Here is a 19995-nt window from a genome sequence, read left to right on the forward strand (position 1 = left end):
GACCAGAGGGAGGCCGGGTGCTGTGGGAGTCAGGCCTCTGTGCCGTGGGAAGGCACCTGCTTGCTTCTCCCAGCGGCTCCTTAGGGCGCCGTCTCCCTGCTGCGCTTGGGGCTGGGCCGGGACCACGCACGCCATTGGTCCTCCCCCTGCCCCCCCCCCCCCCCGCACATTTATTTTTACTAAGATAACTAGAGGCCCGATGCACGAAATTCGTGCAAGAGTAGGCCTTCCTTTCCCCGGCTGCCGGCACCGGCTTCCCTCTGGCACCCGGGACCCAGGCTTCCCTCACAGCCCCAGGTTCATCGGGAAGGATGTCCAGTCTAATTAGCATATTACACTTTTATTATTATAGATTTTTAGAGCAGGTTTAGGTTCACAGCTATATATATACTTAATAATGTTTTTTTATTGATTTCAGAGAGGAAGGGAGAGGGAGAGAGAGAGAGAGAGAAACATCCATGATGAGAGAGAACCATGGACCGGCCGCCTCCTGCATGCCCCTCACTGGGGATCAAGCCTGCAACCCCGGCCTGTGCCCTGATCTGGAACAGAACCGTAACCTCCTGCTTCACCGGTTGACACTCAACCCCTGAGCCACGCCGGGCAGGCCTTATGTGAATGTTTTAATAATTCATTTCAGTGGAAAATACATTCAAGTTTTACCTCCACTAAGAGCCCAACAGTTGTGAAGGAAGGCATCCTACCATCACCGCTGTGCCTCATGCAGCCCCATCACTGGCGTGGGGTCTGGCTGAGGCTGAGGACAGGGCAGGTTCCCCAGCGGGCCGGGGAGCACCGCCCATGAGCTATCGGAATACAGACGTCACCGTTCAGCAGGTGTGGAGGCGGGCCCAGGACTTAAAAAAATTCCACAAAATTTGAAACGTCACTGGATATTGGACGATATTAAGGATTTCTTCTTATTATTTGTTATCCTCTGCTCCTCTGAGTCTGACTACTTCGGATTCCTCATGTAAGTAGGATCATGCAGTATCGGTCCTTCTGTGACACTGCATGATGTCCTCAAGGTTCACCCAGTGGTCACATATGTCAGGGGCGCCGGGGATGGGCGGTGGGGATGGGGGTGGGGGAGAGGGGCGGGGGGAGGGGAGGGGGAGCTGCTACCCACCAGGTACAGTTTCAATTATGCTAGTTAAGTTCCGGAGGCCTGTTGTGTAACGTAGTTAGCAACATTGTGCCCTTCAGTCTGTCCAAACCGTAGGTCTCATGTTAAACATTCTTACCGCACTATACCAGAGGAATCATTGTAGCGGTTTTTCCTAGGTTTGCTAATGAGACTCCGGTTATATTTTTCCAAAAGAAGTATTTACCTTTAGAGACGTGTGCTGACGTAGCTACAAGCGGAATGATACAAAGTAGAGCATTTGCTTCAAAATAGCTAGACGGGGAGGCTGCATGCAAGAAGCTGGTGATGAGTGAATGTTGTTGGAGCTGGGCGGTGGACATGTCAGTCCTCACTGCGCCGTTCCACCGCGAAGAACACGGAGAAAGGCCGGTGCTGGTGGTGCCCGAGGAGAGGGGAGGGGCTTCTATGGATAGACGAGCAGGGAAGCCTGGTTATTTACTTATTAACATATTTTTATTGATTTCAGAGCGAGGAAGGGAGAGAGTAACATCAACGATGAGAATCATGGGTTGCACGCCCCCTGCTGGGGATGGAGCCTTGCAACCCGGGCACGTGCCCCGACCGTGACCTCCCGGTTCCCAGGTGGCTTCTCCACCACCGACCCGCCGGCGGGCAGAGCCTGGTTACTGAAACGGAGGCCCGAGCGGTGCAGAGGCGTTGGCCGCGGGACGGCCTGGAGGAGGACTGCCGTCCCCGGTGCACACACAACGGTGATCGCGCCCCCGCATTCCTGCCACAGGCACAGGCAAGATCTGGACTTGCTGCCATGAGTGGCTGGCTGCTCGCGCGCCTGGGCTCAGCTCCGGCCGCCGGATGCAGCACCGAACGCCCGGGCCCGGGGAGCGACGTGGGCCCGAGGCTAGGTCTGTGCGGCGGCCCGGGAACCCGCCCCGGGCGCGGGAGGATGAGCACGGGGAGCTTCCCGAGGATCCGCGCAGCCCGGGCCGCAGCCAGCGCACCACGTGACCGAGGGGCGGGGCGGGGCCGGCGCGCTTCCCGGCATGCCGCGCGGGGCGGGGGCGGGGCCAGCGGGAGTCGCCGCCTCTGGACGTCCGCCCGCTCGCTCGCTCGCTCGGCGCGGCCCGGACAGCACCGCGCGTCCCTCCCCGGCGGCCTGCGGCTCCGGGCGGCGGCATGCGCGTGTGAGATGCGGCGGCGGGCAGCCGGGGTGTGGGCGGCGGAGCAGCGGGCGGGCGCGGCCTCCTCAGCGCGGGGCGCGCGGTGCATGCGGCCGAGCACGCGGGCGCCGGGCAGCCGCCGGCCACGCCGCCTCCATAAACACTTGTTTAGGACTCGTTCGCCTCGCTGAGGCCCCGGGCGCCGCCATGGAGGCCCCGCCGGACCCCGCGCTCCTCGCCGCCGCCTCGGCCCCGGCCTCGGCCCCGGCCCCGCTGCGGGCCCCGGAGGTAGCGCGGCTCCGCCAGGAGCAGGAAAAGGTAACAGGCCGCGGCCCGGCCCGCGCGTCCGCCGGGCTGTGGGGGCGCCCGCTCCTCTCCCTCCCGTCCCCGACCCTGACCCCCGCACCCCGACCCCCGGCCCTGCCCCGCCGTCCGGGCCCGGCTCGCCCCGACCCCGCGTCCGGGACGCGCGCGGCCTCCGGGCCCCGAGGGAGACGGAAAGTGACGGAGAAACTTTTGTCACGTGCTCTTGTTGTCTTTTGTCCGCCGCCCTTTGACCCCGGAGGGGAGGGGGCGCGGCCAGCGGAAGTGGGTGCCGGGCTGTGCCCGCGGCTCTAACGGGGACCAGGTGCGCGCCGGCGCCACGCGCACGGGGTGCGGGGCCGGTCGGAGTGGAGGCTCCGGTCTCCCCGCGGCCGCCACGGAAGGAGCGGTGCCCGGCGAAGCGGGACGGAAGCCCTGCATCTCCGAACGGGACTGACGGAAGACCTGCGCCCGCTGAAGACGGACAGCCTGACTTTTTGTTGTTGTTTTTTTAAATAATTATGTGTTTTTTAAACATTGCATTGTAGGGAGAGTAAGGGAGCGAGAGAGAGACATCAGTGATGAGAGAGCACCACCCATCGCTGCCTCCTGCGCGCCCCCACGGGGGACGGAGCCAGCGCCCCGATGGGGACTCGGACCCGGACCTGGTTTGCAGGTCGGATCCCCACCCCTGAGCCCCACCGGCGGCGCCAGCGTCCCCGTGTCCAGCTCAGGGTGCGCCCTTTCCGTTCTGTGCCGCGCGCTCTCCCGAAAGCCTGAGCCTCCGACGTGGGAAAGCAGCGTGTAATTTGCTGACCAGGTCCCGGTCCGGTTGGGGGAGAGCATCCGGTTCAGAGGGAGAGGGAGTTGTTGCAAACACCGAGGGGGCCGCTCACCCTCCTGCATAAACCCCGCTCGGACACCGGTCTGCAAAGATACACAGGCGCGCACAGGGCCTAGAGCAGCCCTGCTTCGCCTGGCCCCCAGCGGCCTGCGATCTTCCCCGCCCGGTGCTGGCTGCCCCGCCATCCGTGCACCTGTCTTGAATGCCGCAGACCAGCCGTTTGCACAGGGTGTGCCGCGAGGATTTTAAAAACGTGCAATACCTGGCTAGTCAGGGGCACTTGGATTGCCAAGTAATAAAGTGACAGCAGCCAGCACAGCGGCAGCGTCTAGAACGAATGAAGCAAGATCGTACCTTATCTTGGGCCAGGTCGGCACACAGCGCACTGCATTTTCTGGGGAGCCGCAGAATTTCGGCCGTCAGTGTATATGAGGCGAAAAAGGCCGAAAATCGCGGCTGTACACAACCGCCAGGTTTTAAGCTGGGCTTTTTTCGAGATGAGGGTTTAAACATGCAGCAGGTTTGGCATGTTTACGTTACAGGTCCATGGATCTTAATTTTTTTTTTGAAGAGAAAAGTCAAGAAAGAAGAGACGGATCTTTTTGAAACCCGTTTGTTCATTTTTGGCAAAACTGTTTACATTTTTGTTCTTTTAGCAAATGTGAGGCAGACCTCGGCAGGTGGTGCTCCCAGAATCCCTTTGGCCTTGGTCATAGAGGTGTCCCCTTCCCTGGGGCATGCTGGTCTCACTCTGATGCCAGTGTGGCTGAAATGCGGGGGATGCAGGGGGTGCTCGGAACAGCCCTCGGGGTGGTGTCCAGTTGCCTTTGGAAACTGCTTTTCAGGCCCAGTCCTGGGACTGACTGTCCTCAGTGGACATCTCTCTGCCCTGGCTCCTCTCCTGTGTCCTGTTGATAAATAAGCGTGTACAGTAAGCATGTGCGTGTCTGTCACGGTAGGTTCAGTCACTCCCAGGCCGTGATAAGGTTCTCTGTAAATAGGCTAGACCAGTGGTCAGCAAACTGCGGCTCGCGAGCCACATGTGGCTCTTTGGCCCCTTGAGTGTGGCCACAAAGTTTCAATCGCACTGTAATGTGCGCGCCCACATGTGGTATTTTGTGGAAGAGCCACACTCAAGGGGCCGCAGTTTGCCGACCACTGGGACCAAGCATGTCAAACTCAAAGGCTAACGGGCCAAATAAGGTTGAAGTTCATGTGGGCCGCAAAAACACAAAAGCTTCAATTTTCATAGAAACGTGGGTTTATTTTGATAGAGACATGCTGAATACAAAGGGCTGAAATAAATGAGTCATCTTTAACAAAATAATAGAACATTTTAATGAAAATTAATATTTTTTCTTGAACATTAACTTACCAGACACTGAATAACTGCAAATTAATAAGCATAATGCAAGTAAACCTATTTTTCTTTTTTAATTTTTTAAAATATATTTTTATTGATTTCCGAGAGACAGGGAGAGGAAGAGAGAGAAACATCAATGATGAGAGAGAATCATTGATCAGCTGCCTCCTGCACACGCCTACTGTGGTTCGAGCCCACAACCCGGGCATGTTGACCGGAATCGAACCCGAGACCCTTCAGGCCCCAGGCCGACGCTCGATCCGCTGAGCCAAACCGATCAGGGCAAGTTACGAAATTTTTATTAAAATGTTTCTTACAGACTTATATTGGCTGGGCTGCAAAAATATTCGTTGTGGGCCACGAGTTTGACATGCTTGGGCTAGACTGTATTTGAAAAGGTCTGCTTCAGGACAGGAGACCCGAAATATAGCTACCCTTTTTTTCATAGCTTTTTAAAAAAAATTAAAAAAATCCTCACCCAAGGATATGCATTTATTGATTTTACCACCATCCATCTCCAGAACTTTTTTTTTTATCTTGGGAAACTGAAACTACACACGAATCAATTCCCCCCCCCCCCCCCTCCCGTGTCCCTCCCCCCCCCCCCCTCCCCTCAGCAGCTGCCAATTTACTTTCTGTCTCTGTGAGTCTGACTGTCTAGACGTCTCACATAAGTGGCGTCATACAGCATTTGTCCTTTTGAGACTGGCTTATTTCACTTAGCATAACGTCTTCAATCTTTATTCATATCACAGACTACGTATATCAGGGTTCCCTTTTGTAGACTGAATAATACTCCGTTGTATGGATATGCCACATGTGGCTGTTCATTCATCCATCGATGGACGAGGGTTGCTTTCATGTTTTGACTTATGAGTAATGCTGCCGTGACCTTGACCTGCAGCTCTCGCAGTTCCTGCTTTGACTTCTTGGGGAAGATACCCAGAAGTGGGGTGGCTGGCTCACCTGTCACCTGTGTCTGATTTTGTAGGAACCACCGATCTGTTTTCCACAGTGGCCCCGCCGTGTTGCACTGACGTGGTTGTCACTCATCGCTGTCCCCGTGGCTGTGACGTGATCCCTCACTGGCTGTTGCACCTCCTGGGATGCTCTCTCTCTGCCTCTTTAGGGGCTGCCTTTGATTTATTCAAACACACCTTGTCGGTGTGTTTTCCTGCTCTGATAACTTGTTCCTGATACGCTCTTTTCTACTGTGGCACGTTAGCACTGTACTTCATATCTGTTTGTTAGCACTGAATGGACTGTATGTTTATGCCATCCTTCGCCTACTTTCTTACGAGGGGCTTTTTCCCAGAGGTCGCACGTGCGCTCATTCACCCACCCCAGCGCGTGCATCATCGCTCCATGCACTTGAGTTCTGTGTGCTTTAAGCACTATGGTGTTTTATTATTTTATGGGACCCACATTGATTTATCGTGACCTTTTTAAAAATACCTGTACAGTGGCTCTTTCGTTCCTGCTGCACTTCTATTGCTCCGAACAGTCCCTGTGGCATTTCTTTTCTCGCCCGGGTTATTGAGATGTGGCTGACCTGCGCCTGTGTGAGTTTCAGTGGTTACACCTTAGCGAGCGAACGTTTGCTGTGCACATCATCATGGATGTCCGGGTACTTTCTCCCACTTTAAGATTTCACTCTGTTTTCATTTTTCCTTATTTTTGTTGACGTCAGCTCCAGCTCTAACTCTGTTGCTCCTTGGAGGGCAGTGTCTGTCCTCCCTGCGCCTGCCCCGGCTGCTGGGAAATTGTGTCTTGTCTTTGGTTTTTATCAGGTGACAGTGCCCGGCCTTGGTGCGTCCTCCTGCTTGTGTTTAGTCTGCAAGGAGCTGTTTCTTCAGGGAGTGGCAGGCATGTCGGACACAGTCCGGCCTTGCTAAGGGGACCGGCGTGAATACCGGGAACGTGCGGGCAGCCTGCGTAGGACACCGGCTCAGTGTCCAGGGGCGGTGAGGAGGCTCGTGCTGATCCCATCCTGGCTATAGTTTTTGAATGAGAACCTCCAAGTGTTTCAGCGAGTGGCTCTATATAATTGGAGTTAACTTTTGGTAGCAGCTTTGGTATCTTTGCCTTTTAGGATATTTAGAAAGTGAAGTTGTTCACAAGCGTTGCACAGAAACCCCAGTGCATTGCCGTTTAGTGCTCGTGTTGAGTTTTTTTCCTGGTAGGAACCTGTAGTCAGTTCCTCCTTCTTTACAGAGAAGGCTGGCTCCCTAGAGACCTGCAGTGTTTTACTGATTTGTTGGCGCGCACTTCTTAGTTGCTGTGTGACGACATGTGTGCACCTACTTTCTTAATCAACAGAACGTCTTTTACTAACGCTCAGCTCAGCCGTTAAGGAGCTGTCAGCTCAGTCAGCGTAGCCTCCAGGTCCTTTTTCCTTTCTGACTCGGGGGCACTGAAACCCAGCATGCAGCCGTGGCCGATGGCAGCTAGCAGGAGAGGCCCGCCCCCGGAGCTGTGCCTGGGCAGTCCTCGGGCTCTCACCACGGCCGTTGCAGGAGGGATCCGGAAGTGCCGTGTAAGGAGACCTTCGGAGTGAAGGGCGCGGACAGTGCCCCGTCCTCCGGCTTCTCCTCCAGGCCACTTGGAACGTGGCTCGGATTTCCCCAGGGGACGCACGGCTGATGCCCCTGGCGGACTGTTACCAGCGCCAGGAGCCAAGGGGAGTGAGTGGAGACGTACACACGGGAGACCAGGCCGGCCTGCCTTCCTAAGGTGAGAGCAAAGGCCTTCTTACTCCTGTGCCCCACAGGCTTTGTTGACTGAAACCGATCACATATCACTTAGCCCTTCCTAGCAGAATGTGCCTCTGTGTCAGCGGGACCCCGACGTAAAGCAAAACCAGTTTGTTGGCTGGGCCGTGTGTCGTTGTCATCCTGGACATGTAACTCGGTTAGTGCCTCCAACATACGATGCGATGTGATGGTGACTACAGGCCGGCCCTGCTCCTCTAGCCTGCACGCACACATACACACGAACGCGCACGCACACACGCACTGCGCCTGGGACATGTGCCGTTCATACTTAGTTGCTTGACCTGAGGGCCATGAGCTGAGTGAAGCATTGGGAGAAGGAAGGACTGTTCTTGGTGGGTTTAAGCTTTCTTGCTTTTACTGCATTACTGTGACTGTGGGCTTATGGAGGGAGGCAGGAGCAGCAGCCGAGTCAGAGAGAGAGAGAGAAAGAGAGAGAGAGAGAGAGAGAGAGAGAGAGAGAGAGAGAGAGGATGCACACAGCTGCTTTCCTGTGGAAGCCGCCCCACGCAGTGAGTGTGGGCTTTGGGACGTGGGAGACCCGGTTTAAAACCGTTTCCCTCTTAGCGGTTCTCGGCAGCTGTAACTGGGCGCGTGACTTCACTGCTGCACACAGGTGCCTGCTCTTCGGGGGAGGACGAAGCCCTCCTGACAACGCCTCGCAGCTGGTTTATGAGGGGACGTCTTGGCGAAACTCTGTTCGTCTTTCTCTTGGGGTAGGTAGGGCAGGTGCCATGTGACTGACGACTGGAGTGTCGGCAAAGACTCTTAGAGAGAGCGCGTCGTAAAGAGCGGTAGGCCGGCTCCTAGCCGACCCCTGTACTGACAGTGCTCTGCTCCCACTGCGGACGTATTTTATTTACAATTCCTGGCTGTAAGTGCCATTGTATTACAGAGTTGACTGGGTCAGTTATTTTAATTGTTGAAGCCTGCTGACCAATTCTTTTTCTAAAAATGGTTCCATAAGATTTTCTTTCTTCAGGAGCAACAGTTCCATGTTTTGGCAGGTTTAACTGAGAAAGCTGGAATTGGCTCAGTTCCTCGTTCCTCGATAGCCATCTTACTTTTTAAAAAAAGCTTGTGTGAAGGACCGCAAAGTAACGAGATGCTTCTTGTTGTTTTTCCCCAAGGGCTGTTTATAGAACCAGGCTCCCCTTCTTCTGGTCACTTTATTAATAGTTAAAGGAATTAATCCGTTCATTTTCAGAGGGAATAAGATTATTTGGAATTATTTAACTTCACAGAAAAGCGAGACAGGTTTTTTAACCCAGATAGACTCGTTTGAATCATAAGATTTTCTTCTAAAATTTTCCTTCACATTTACATTGTAGAAATTTACTAAATTAAAAAAACAGCAACTTGCTGTGACGAGGAAAACTACAGATATCTCACAATGTAAGCAAACTGCCTGGGTCAGGTGTCTGTCGAAGCCGTGGACTGAGTCCTGTAGCAATGAGAACGGTGGCCGTGCCATGGGAGCTGTCTCCGTGCGGGCCTCCTTCACCTTTTCCTTTATTTCTTTGGTTCTCAAAATAATCTGGCCTGTATTTGGATGGCGCCCAGCTGCAGCCTCTGTTCTGAACCCTACCCGTAGCCAGTAGACACTTCAGTGTAAGACAGTCTTTTTGGCAGTGAAAGTTTCCCTTGTAAATGACGAAATAGATTTTTTGTTGTTGTATCCTTGAAATCTGTCCCTGGGAAACTATTTTTAGGAAAGAGAAGGGACCAGGGGAGGGGCGGGCTGGGGCAGGATAGCTGGAACCTGGTGGGGAGCAGAGTGGGGGGGACGGCCATCCTACCGCGGACTTGTTTTTTAAGCATAAAAAGCGTATGTGCCAAATTTACATATTTACTAATTAAAAAGCCTTCCTGGAAGCCTTCCGTAGACGATCTTCTGTGACCTTTCACACCGTCACTAATGGATATTGCAGAGAACATTTCATCGAAGGCCCTTTAAATAATGTAGGTGATTATGAATATGTAACTAGTTAATATGCAGCCGCGGCAGGTTCCGCGTGGAGGTTAATGAAGCCCTGCTCGGGCGCTGCCGGCTCACTTCATGCGTGGAGACCAGCGTTGGCGGCAGCGGGTCTCATCTTTTCACGGGCTCTTCAGTGGGAACTCCATCAGGAGGGTTCCATGCAGAGCTGTTCTCTTCAATTGACACGGAGTTCTGTTTGTGTCTTTCACAGCGACGGCCAGATCAGAGACGGCAGGGTGGACTGGTGTCGCTTCGGCCGGCCCTTCTAGTGACCGGTCGGCGATGTCAGCGCCGCTGTTCGGTGTGGCTCAGGGAGTGATGCTCCGAGGTCCTCCTCCCACAGCGGACCCCCTGTGCTGAGTGAATGTGGGTGTGGTTGGGGATCTGATCACAGCATCATTCTGTGCAGGATTCCTGCCCTCGTATTTAACATGTCTCACAGGAGGACAGTTATTTCAGGAATTACTAGTAAATGTTAGAGAGATTTAGTGACAGCCCCCACCCCCTTGTGATCTCTGGGTAAAACATTAAGCAGACAGACAGACAGTTATCGGTGTTCAGAACAGTGAGCCAGAGCAGTGGGCATAGCGCCCTGGCCGGTGCTCAGTTGGTTGGAGCATTGTCCCATACACCAAGGTTGTGGCTTCGTACTAGTCGGGGCACATACTTAGCTTGCGGGTGCAATCCTGGTTGGGGTGCATGTAGGAGGCAACTGATGGATGTTTCCCTCCCTCCCTCCCTCCCTCCCTCCCTCCCTCCCTCCCCCCTCCCCCCTTCCCCTTCCTTCCTTTCACTAAAAAAAAAAAAAAAAAAATCAATAATAAAAACAACTAAACATATCCTTAGGTGAGGATTCAAAAAAACAACAAAACAAAACCCCAGATAATTCTGCTATTTTTTTTTTCATGTGGCTTTGTATTGAGCCCTTTGGCTTTTATTCCTTAGTTTCTTTGTCTCTAAAATGGTGCTACAGCATTTGAAATTATTATTTAAGATGTTTATTAACGGGCCATGTAAAAGCAAGTGATTAATAATCTTTGGAAACAGTGTTGCTTTTCAATTGCCATGTAAGTGTCTTCCCCTTTATTGGCTAGTGTTCTCACTGGTGTTCTGAGCATTGTGGGAATCTGCTGAAATACCACGGAGGGAAACAAACAACTTTTGTCATTAATTTTACTGTTTTCCTATTATAGGCTCAACTGGCTATGAGGTGCTTGCACTTTTATCATAATTCACAGGGGGAACAAATGGGCTGTTCAGAGCATCTCTTTATCCCAAGTATTTCCCTTTGAAAATGTAGTAGAAAGATATCACTGAACTCATTTTTAATGCGTCAGAATAAAAATCACAGGTGAGAACATTCAGAGATATACTGACAAAATAAAATATTTTCACTACTGTCATTTTTTTTAACTGATGAAACGTGGATGTTACATTAGCTTTTTTGTTATTTGTAACATTTGTGTATCCTACAAAATATGTAACATTGAAAGCAGGTCTGTAGATTGTACAAAATACTAGTTATCTTATATCATGTGTCATCTCACTGCTATGCAGCGGGTTTTGCACCGAGCCCGAGCCGGGAGCTGTAATTTGTTCTGCGGTTATCAGCCCGCATTAGAGGGTGTGATAGAGTGTGCTGCTTAGGAACCAGCGCTCCCATCTCGGTGCGGGTGACACGTACAGATGGGGCCGGAGGCGCCGTGGAATCTGTAAGGCCCGCTCGCGGCGACGCGCGGGTTTGAGCTGTGCCATGCCCTGTTTCTCATGAGGAGTTATCTGTTTCCATGACAGGTGGTCACCGGCTGCCGAGAGCGGATCCAGCACTGGTGAGTGAAGGACGCTTTTATCACTTTTCTGAAACCCTGTCGGCCGCCGTCTGCATTGAAGTAGCGTGTGCCTGCTTCTGGGGAGCCCGTGATTGAATTCCGCTAGTGCTCTCCGTGTTGAGTGCCTTGGCCACTCATTTATAGCGTCTGTCACAGTTTGCTGACTTACGTGTTCCCTGATTTCCTGAAGTTGTATCACCATTTGTGTTTATTCTAAGGGCCTTCTTTTCTCCTTTCTTTTCTTTAGTGTTAGAATAACGTTAATATTATGAAGTGGAGACAGACATTTTTGTAGACTAATCATAGCTCTACTTGGGAATATTTCTTATGTTTCTGCTGGGATAATAATTGGATCGGCTGTTGGAAAATCAGGGCGGAAAGGTGCATGTGTCTGAAGTTTGAGCCTCTGAGCAACTGCAGTGGCGAGCGTCCTGTCGGCTCAGCGCTGATCCTGAGCTCATAACGCGCTCGGTGCACAGCCCTCCTCTGTCTCTGAGGACGCCCAGCTGGGGGCCTGCGGTCCAGCTGCTGACTCAGGTGTGAGTCACAGTGCGGCGCTGTGCCCTGTGCCCTGTGCCCTGTGCGCTCTGCGCGGAGGTGACTGGGAGACCGCAGGCCACCTGCTTCCTGCCTGCAGGCTGAGTGAGGAGCGCTGACGGCCCTCGGTGCTGGGACTGAATCCTTGCTCAGACACCATCAAGCACAGAATATTTTACATTTATTTTAAGAGGCTTTTTCTTCATGCCTGAGAGACCTCCGAGGAAATGGCTCCTAGTTAGTGTTTCAGGTGCTGTTTGGCTCCGGCGCACTAGGCTGCAGGCAGGGTGTCTGCGCTCTGCTCCTCCCGGGCTGCACTCCCACTGCTGCTCCCGGATTCCGGCCACGCCGCCTGGATCCACCTGTGAATAACCCAGCGCTTCTTCATGTCCAGTAAACGCCTGTCGTGCAGCACCGTGCAGCCTGTCATCACACATCCGTCAGGTTAAAGCTCGGAGTGCAGGCCCCGGCCAGAGAGTTCATCCCTGCCCCCCTGCTAATTTGGTCAAAGTGAACCATTTGCCGTTTTATAAGTGATTCCTAGAGGAAGTCTTATTAGTGTTGGCTTCTCTCTCTGTTGGTTTTAATCAGGAAATTAGCGAAGGGTTGGATTCAGTGAGAACAGACACTGATTTGCACCCTCGTGTCACTCACCACCTGCGCTGGTGCTTGTGGAGGTGGAGGCTCCTTCAGGGCGAGGGCACGCCCTCCTGTCCGTGGCCTCCCGTGCCGCACCCACAGGACGAGATGCCTGAGTGGACGGCGGCCACGTGCTCGGCTAGCTGTATGCTGCCCCGTAGTTGCCGGCACCACAGGCCTGGCGAGCGAGGACGGACGACATGGCATTTAGTTCGGGGCAGGTCCATGGGACTCAGACTCGGTCTCCAGCTCCACAGAGCCCCCCACCCGAGAGGCCTGGCTAGGGGACCTCCACGTCTCTCTGCCTGTGAGAGGGAACCTTGTCTGTCTGTGCATGAAAAGCCCCAGAACTGCTTTCCCGTTAAATGTGCCTCTTCCTCTGAATCAGTTCTGATATGTCTCAGGAAGCAGACTTCTGGTTTAAATGAGGACCTGCTATTGCTAGGATCTGAATGGCCAGTGAAGTTGCTCACTTATTATATGAAAAGCTGGGAACCAGTGTCTTCCCCCGGAAGTGGGGTGCTGTCTGGGAGCACGGTGGCATTCTCGGGTGTGGCGTTCCCTTCGTGCCACAGCCATGATCCAGGGGCTGGTCGGAGGCTGCTGTCGTCTGAGTGGCCGCCCTGAAGGCCTGCCCAGCTGGTCACTCAGCAGGAATCGCAGCAGATGTGCACTGTGTGTGGAGGCAGGAGGCCCCAGGGAGGCCAGGCTGCTCTTCAGGGTGCCCCCCGCCTGCCTTCAGACGCCTGCTGCTCCTCGCGCTGCTGAACCGGGCGTTAGCCTCATGTACAGCACAATCCGTGCGGCCGACTCCTCGGTGGTGACACCGACGCAGTGAAGGAGCAGAGGGTGACGTTTAAAATGCACGTGATGTCTACTGACCATGCTGGTCTGTGCACTTTCAAAGGATTCGTTCATGCAAGGGGCAGAGTGAATATTCTGGGCTTCAGGGTCAGAGTGGTGTGTAGCTTCCCTCCTCTCCTTTACCCCCAGTTCTTGTAAACAACCGTTTTTCACCAGCTTCTTGCCAAGCTGCCCAGGAGTCGTTTGCATCTAAGCTAATGTTAGTGTGTGAGCATTTGCAAAATCACTCTTCTAAAGCATAGCTGCTAGCGTACAGTAGGTTTAACAAGCGCCTATGGTGCGCAGGCGTTGCACCAGGTGGGCCTCATGGACACTCGCTGTCCCATTTCCTGCCCACACACCCCGTCTCCGGAGCCCCGCACGCACAGCTGGCTGTGCAGTCTGTCAGCAAGGCCTGTTCCAGAAGGACCTCTGACAGGAGAGGCCTGGTTTCTCTCACATGTGTGGTTCCTCATCTTCCTCCCTCCTCTTTCGTGAGAGGAGAACTCTGAAGAGTCACACTGACGGCAGGAGCATCTCAGGGCGAGCAGCGTGCGTGTGGAGCCCTCGTGTCCTCTGGGCCAGCTGGGGCAGTGGCATTGGTGTGCCCTGGTGACTCGGAGCCGAGGAGTCAACTGAAAGCAGGCCCAACGCTGTCGAAGTCATTTTTATTGTCTGGAGAGCGATGGTCTCGTGGCAAGTTATCCCAGTTTCAGTTTGACAACATCTACATGTTCTGTTTAAGTTGCTTGCTGAATTGGTGAGGTTTGTTACTTTAAAACGTTGACAGAACTTTCTGCTTTAAAACACGTCAGTGCCCTGGTTTTGCCTGCAGCCGGCGCCCTAGCGGGGACCTCAGGAAACCTCATCTCCAGGGAAGGGCTGTGCTTGCAGGGGGCGTAGGCCCCGAGGGGCTCCCAGGTGGAGGCGGTGGCCATCTCTGCTCCTGCAAAGTCCCATCTTTGTTGTCTGTTGTCGACATGAACTGCCAGGCAGCTCTGTTTGGATGGAGCGCAGATGCAGAGCCGGCGGGCTGCCTGTGCTGACCTCTGCCTGATTTCTTCCCGCCCCTGTGGGTTCTCCCCCCTCATCCCAGGAGCGGCCTGGATGAGGGGCATGGCTCCCCACTTTCCAACCCCCGGCTTTCTGAGGACGGAAGCCCCGATCAGATTTTATTGGTGGTTTCTACTCTGCAGCCCGTGTCCCCTCACCCAGGAGCTTCCCTAGCCCCCTCCTTCCCCTCAGTTTCCGTTTCTCTCCCGCATCACTGTCTGCCTTAGCTGCCAGGTTCTCCTCAGGTCAGACACCTTCCTCCAGAGGAGACACGAGTCTCCAGACGGGAGTGCTCCTCTTCTGCAGCCAGAGCCCTGGCGGCTCCCTCCCCGGGAAGTGTGTCACGGCGTCATGCCATCGCGAAACTTTGTGAAAACCGGATGTGTAAATGAAAAAAACATTTCCGTCTTCAAATGGCCAAAACGAGCTTTCTGACCAGCCACGCGCTGGCCCAGCCTGCGGAGGAGCCGACGGGTGTGTTGATGGAGGGTTTGGTGTTTCTGTCAACAGGCGGCAGGTGGAGGACGACTACAGCGCCCTGCAGGAGCGGCTCGGCACCCTGCCCGACAAGCTGTCCTACAGCATCATGGTGGGTCGCGTGTCCCCTTCGGGACCCTTGTTTCTTGTGGAGACGCTGCCCTGGGAAGGGATAGGGTTCCTGTGCCTCCAGCGTCAGGTCACAGATGACCACGCCGAGGTCCTGCGTCAGAGGCAGCAGCCATCGGGCCCGTCTGTTTCACTTCACACTCACGCACCAGTCGTAGTCATAGTGGGTCTTTTCTTCTTCCCCTCCCCCCAGACTTACATGAAATGATCACATCATGGTGACATACATGGCAGAAATGCTAGCACACAATTTGACATATTTGGTGTGCAGGTTTACTATGTCAGAAAACTGTAATTGTGACAGAAATATCACACTTAGTCGCTTCCTGTTAGCCAAAGCAGGAACAGACCATACTGTTGCGTAATTCACAGAATTAAACCTTAGAACATTGATTTTATATAAAAAGGTCCTGCTAGTTTCTGTTTAAATGATCTTCATATTGACATAGTCATCTGTTCACGAGCCCTGGATTAGATTCCTTCATTGCGTGAATGTTCTTCATGAACACTGTTCTTAATTACACCAACCCAGGCACTTTGTGTGTTGTTGTCCATTCTACCGGCCTAAACATTTTATACATTTTGTAGATTTGTTAAAGCTACTTATTTATTCACTCCTGCTTTGCAAAAATAAATGGCTATTTTATTGGAAATAATTTTGTTTTTTTAATCAAAGGTATTAATATTTCATTACAAGTTTGTTTCATTTAGATTTATGAATGAACAAAAAGTATAAATGAACAAAAAACAGGTAGATGATGACTTCGAGACAATGCTGATTTCTCTGAGAGGTGTATGGAAATGTGCCGTCTTCCCCTGTTGATTTATTAACCTAAAACAAACTCCTATAGGTTTTCTTGCTGAAACTTAGAGTGTTACATTTCTGTGACGTTGACATTTTATTTTTCTTAGTGTACAGATAAAAAGACCTCAATGCAGAGCTTTTAATGCTTAGTGTTTCATAAAATGTGTTTTCCAGTGTTCTTAATGCTGTTGTTTTATTTTTTAAATAGGTACCATTTGGCCCTTTTGCCTTCATGCCAGGAAAACTCGTCCATACTAATGAAGTCACTGTGTTACTGGGGGACAATTGGTTTGCCAAGTGTTCCGCAAAGCAGGCCGTGGGCTTAGTCGAGCACCGGAAAGGACGTATGTACCGATTCTAAATGATGCTCCTTTGCTAGATGGGTCACCGGGTGCCAAGCAGACAGGCTGTGTGTTACTGAAAGGACCTTCCGTGACCTCCCGGCCCAGCTCTGGGTGGGGCCGTACATCAGAGGCGGTCAGAGGAGAACCAGCCTGTGGGAGTGAGCGGGACGACGGCACTTCTGGGTGGATTCGCACCCACATTCGTGTGTCTTTAGAAACTGCATCATGTAAATGTCATTACATGTGGTTTTGTAGGTAGAAGTTGGGAAGACATAAGAGTTGGGGGCATTTTATAGTTTTTTAGTGACCCGGTGCATGGATTCATGCACATTGAAAGGAAATTAATTAGAAGGTGGCTGGCAGGGCAGGATTGGGCAAGATGGGCCGGACATGCCCTGGAGCCAACCTCCTGCCGTCCCCCCCGCCGGCCGTACCTGGGATAGCACAGCAGCTCAAGTCTGTCTGCGGAGTGAGCGGGGTCCCTCTGGCAGGTGGGGTCCCTTGGCCTGGCCTGCTGGGGTTCGGCCGAAACCAGCTCTCCGACATCCTGAGGGGTCCTGGAGTGCAAGAGGGCACTCTGCAAAGTTGCTGTCGAACAGGGTGTGGAACGCAAACGCAGGTGTGCAGGAAACCAGATTCGGGGCCAGCAGTGCCCCAGCAAAAACACGACACATGGCTGAAGGTGGGATTGCGTGGCCCCACGAGGAATTGGGCTCCCTCCTCTCTGGTTTCAGGGTGCGTCACCTGAGAACCGCTACTGCCGAGTCACTGCAGCTCGGCAGCTTCTGCGTTGAGCGCCTGCCCCTGGGTGGTCAGTGCGTGTCATAGCGACTGGTCTGACAGACACTGAGCATATTAGCCTCTTATATATATAGATAATTGGTTTGTGGTAGGCTCTCATTGACTTACGTTTGCTTCTAATACTTGACTACACAGAAGGAGTTAACTTCCTACTTACTGAACTGAGAGAAATACCTGTTTTCAAAGTAGAAACAATTCTTAAACATGTGTTTTTTGGTTTACAGAAGAGGCCAGGTGTGGAGAGTACCTAAAATGCACCCTTGTCTTCGTTAAGTGGTTTGAGGTTTCTGCATCATTTTATTGAGCTAGTTCTCTAGTTTTGTTATCTGTGATGTTATTTGTTGACACCAAATAGTAAGTGTGTTGTTGACAAACACACACACATAGACACACACACACACACACACACACACACACTCACACACATTTTAGAGTTGGGTGGGTTGAATTAAGTCCTAGCTTAGTTGCATTTTAAAATTAGGTTTATTAATCTATGTTCTTATTTCTAAAATAGTATACTTAAATTGGTAGTATAATATCACCCCTACCTGCTTTAAAAAATTAAAAAAAATTATATATATACATATCCTATCTAATAAAAGAGAAACATGGTAATTGGCATACAACCGCTACCCTTCCCATTGGCTAATCAGGGCAATATGCAAATTAACTGTCAGCCAAGATGGCTGCTGGCAGCCAGGCAGCTTGAAACTAACATGAGGCTTGCTTCCCTCAGTGAGGGAGGAAACCAACGCGCTCCCGCCTGCCTTGCAGGACTCTGAGTCGGCAGTTTGAAACATTTTAACAAATATATCTCAGAGCTGGAGTCAGAGCTGGAGTTATACATTGTTTCGAACCAAAACAAACCAGATACCTACTTTCAGCAGTGGAAGCCTAAGAGCTGGAGCCTCAGAGCTAAAGCTGGCCCAGAATTAAAAAAAGAAAAAAGAAGAAAAGGAGCGGTTGGGAGTTGCCGTCACCCGCCAGCCTGAAAACAGCCCTCAGCCCCTCACCCAGACTGGCCAGGCACCCCAGTGGGGACCCCCACCCTGAAAGGTGTATGACCAGCTGCAAACAGCCTTCAGCCCCTCACCCAGGCTGGCCAGCCACCCCAGTGGGAACCCCCACCCTGATCCAGGACACCCTTCAGGGCAAACCAGCCAGCCCCACCCATGCACCAGGCCTCTACCCTATATAGTAAAAGGGTAATATGCCTCCCAGCACCGACCGGGATCAGTGGAGCCGAGAGGCCTCCCGGCACTGGGATCAGCGTGACAGGGGGCAGCGCCCCAACCCCCTGATCGACCCTGCTCTGTGTGTGACAGGGTGTGGCACCCCAACCCCCCCCCCCCCCCCACGGGCCCTGATCTGTGTGTGAGAGGGTAGAGCCATAACCTCCCCATCGGCCCTGCCCTGAGTGTGAGAGTGGTGGCGCCCCAACCCCATGATCGGCCCTGCTCTGTGTGTGATGGGGTAGAGCCATAACCTCCCCATCGGCCCAGCCCTGAGTGTGACAGTGGCGGCGTCCCAACCCCCTGATCCGCCCTGCTCTGTGTGTGACAGGGGGCGGCGCCCCAACTTCCCTATCGGCCCTACTCTCTGAGTGACAGGGGGGAGCTCCCCAACCCCCTGATGGGCCCTGCTCTGTGAGTGACAGGGGGGAGCTCCCCAACCCCCTGATCGACCCTGCTCCGTGCGTGACAGGGTAAGGAGCCCCAACCCCCTGATGGGCCCTGCTCTGTGAGTGACAGGGGGGAGCTCCCCAACCCCCTGATCGACCCTGCTCCGTGCGTGACAGGGTAAGGAGCCCCAACCCCCCTGATGGGCCCTGCTCTGTGTGTGACAGGGGGCAGCGCCCCGACCCCCGGATTGGCCCTGCTCTGTGCGTGACAGGGCGTGGCGCCACAACCTCCCCATCGACCCTGCCTTGAGTGTGACAGGGGGCGGTGCCCAAATGCCCCAATCAGCCCTACCCTGAGCGTGACTGGGGGTGGCATCGCAACCTCCTGATCCGCCCTACTCTGTGCATGACAGGGGGTGGCGCCCCAACACCCCAATCGGCCCTGCTCTGAGCCTGACCAGGGGCTGCACCTAGGGATTGGGCCTGCCCTCTGCCACCCGGGAGCAGGCCTAAGCCAGCAGGGCGTTATCTCCCGAGGGATCCCAGACTGCGAGAGGGCACAGGCCAGGCTGAGGGACCCCTCCCCCTTCCCCCCGAGTGCACAAATTTTTGTGCACCGGGCCTCTAGTATGTGTGTGTGTATATATATATATATATATATATATATATATATATATATATATATATATTATATTTTTACAGAGAGGAAGGGAGAGGGATAGAGAGTTAGAAAAATCGATGAGAGAGAAACATCAATCAGCTGCCTCCTGCACACCCCCTACAAGGGATGTGCCCGCAACCAAGGTACATGCCCTTGACTGGAATCGAACCTGGGACCCTTCAGTCCGCAGGCCGACGCTCTATCCACTGAGCAACACCGGTCAGGGCACCCCTACCTGCTTTTAACCTTCTAGGTAAATGTGCATTTGAGAATATGTTTTTGAGGGTCCTTCTACATAAATGAGGTCATATAGATAGACAACAGCTGAGTTTTTCAACGATGAAATGACTTCACTTACACATGAGCGGGTACTAGTTAGAGAACTCATTTACTCATTGGGATTCTGGGGTTTATATTTGGAGACTCATATTGCAGATCAACTTGTATAAGTTTATAATCGATACATATTTTGGTCTTTTGTGACACTAATCAGAATCTTATTGTTAGGCCTGTGTAAATTTTTGGCAGTGGTACTTCTGGCATTGCTGCATTCAAACAGTCATGTGCGAGCGCTAGAGGAGAGAGAATGGGCGTGGTCCCTCCCAAAGGCCTTTCTTGATGGAGAAGCGTTCATTTACTCCTCATGGGAAGTCAGTTCGCAGTCTGTTCAAGTTTTTCATTTTGATTTTAATATGGATGTTTCAGCAAAGAAATCTTTAGAATCAAGAT

General features: G+C 52.9%; 1 protein-coding gene and 1 long non-coding RNA gene across 3 annotated transcripts in view; one reads left to right on the forward strand and one right to left on the reverse strand.

The window, feature by feature from the left end:
* Positions 1-1137: 1137 nt before the first annotated feature.
* LOC132217636 (uncharacterized) lies at positions 1138-2076 on the reverse strand. Its single transcript, XR_009448934.1, has 3 exons — positions 1775-2076; positions 1332-1550; positions 1138-1207 (listed from the first exon to the last, which is right to left on the reverse strand). It is a non-coding gene; the product is annotated as an uncharacterized LOC132217636 (long non-coding RNA).
* Positions 2077-2243: 167 nt separating this feature from the next.
* The window catches only part of URI1 (URI1 prefoldin like chaperone), a 31182-nt gene continuing 13430 nt past the window's right edge, over positions 2244-19995 (forward strand). The window contains exons 1-4 of one of the 2 annotated variants that reach the window (XM_059668149.1): positions 2244-2583; positions 11322-11356; positions 14939-15017; positions 16048-16183. In XM_059668149.1, the coding sequence (XP_059524132.1) occupies positions 2473-2583; positions 11322-11356; positions 14939-15017; positions 16048-16183 (361 nt within the window). In that variant the 5' untranslated portion in view covers positions 2244-2472. Of the gene's footprint in view, positions 2584-10379; positions 10879-11321; positions 11357-14938; positions 15018-16047; positions 16184-19995 lie in introns of those variants that run through there. The other variant, XM_059668150.1, reaches the window with a different exon arrangement.

This window comes from Myotis daubentonii, chromosome 15 (genome assembly GCF_963259705.1).
Source record: "Myotis daubentonii chromosome 15, mMyoDau2.1, whole genome shotgun sequence".
Classification (NCBI taxonomy): domain Eukaryota; kingdom Metazoa; phylum Chordata; class Mammalia; order Chiroptera; family Vespertilionidae; genus Myotis; species Myotis daubentonii.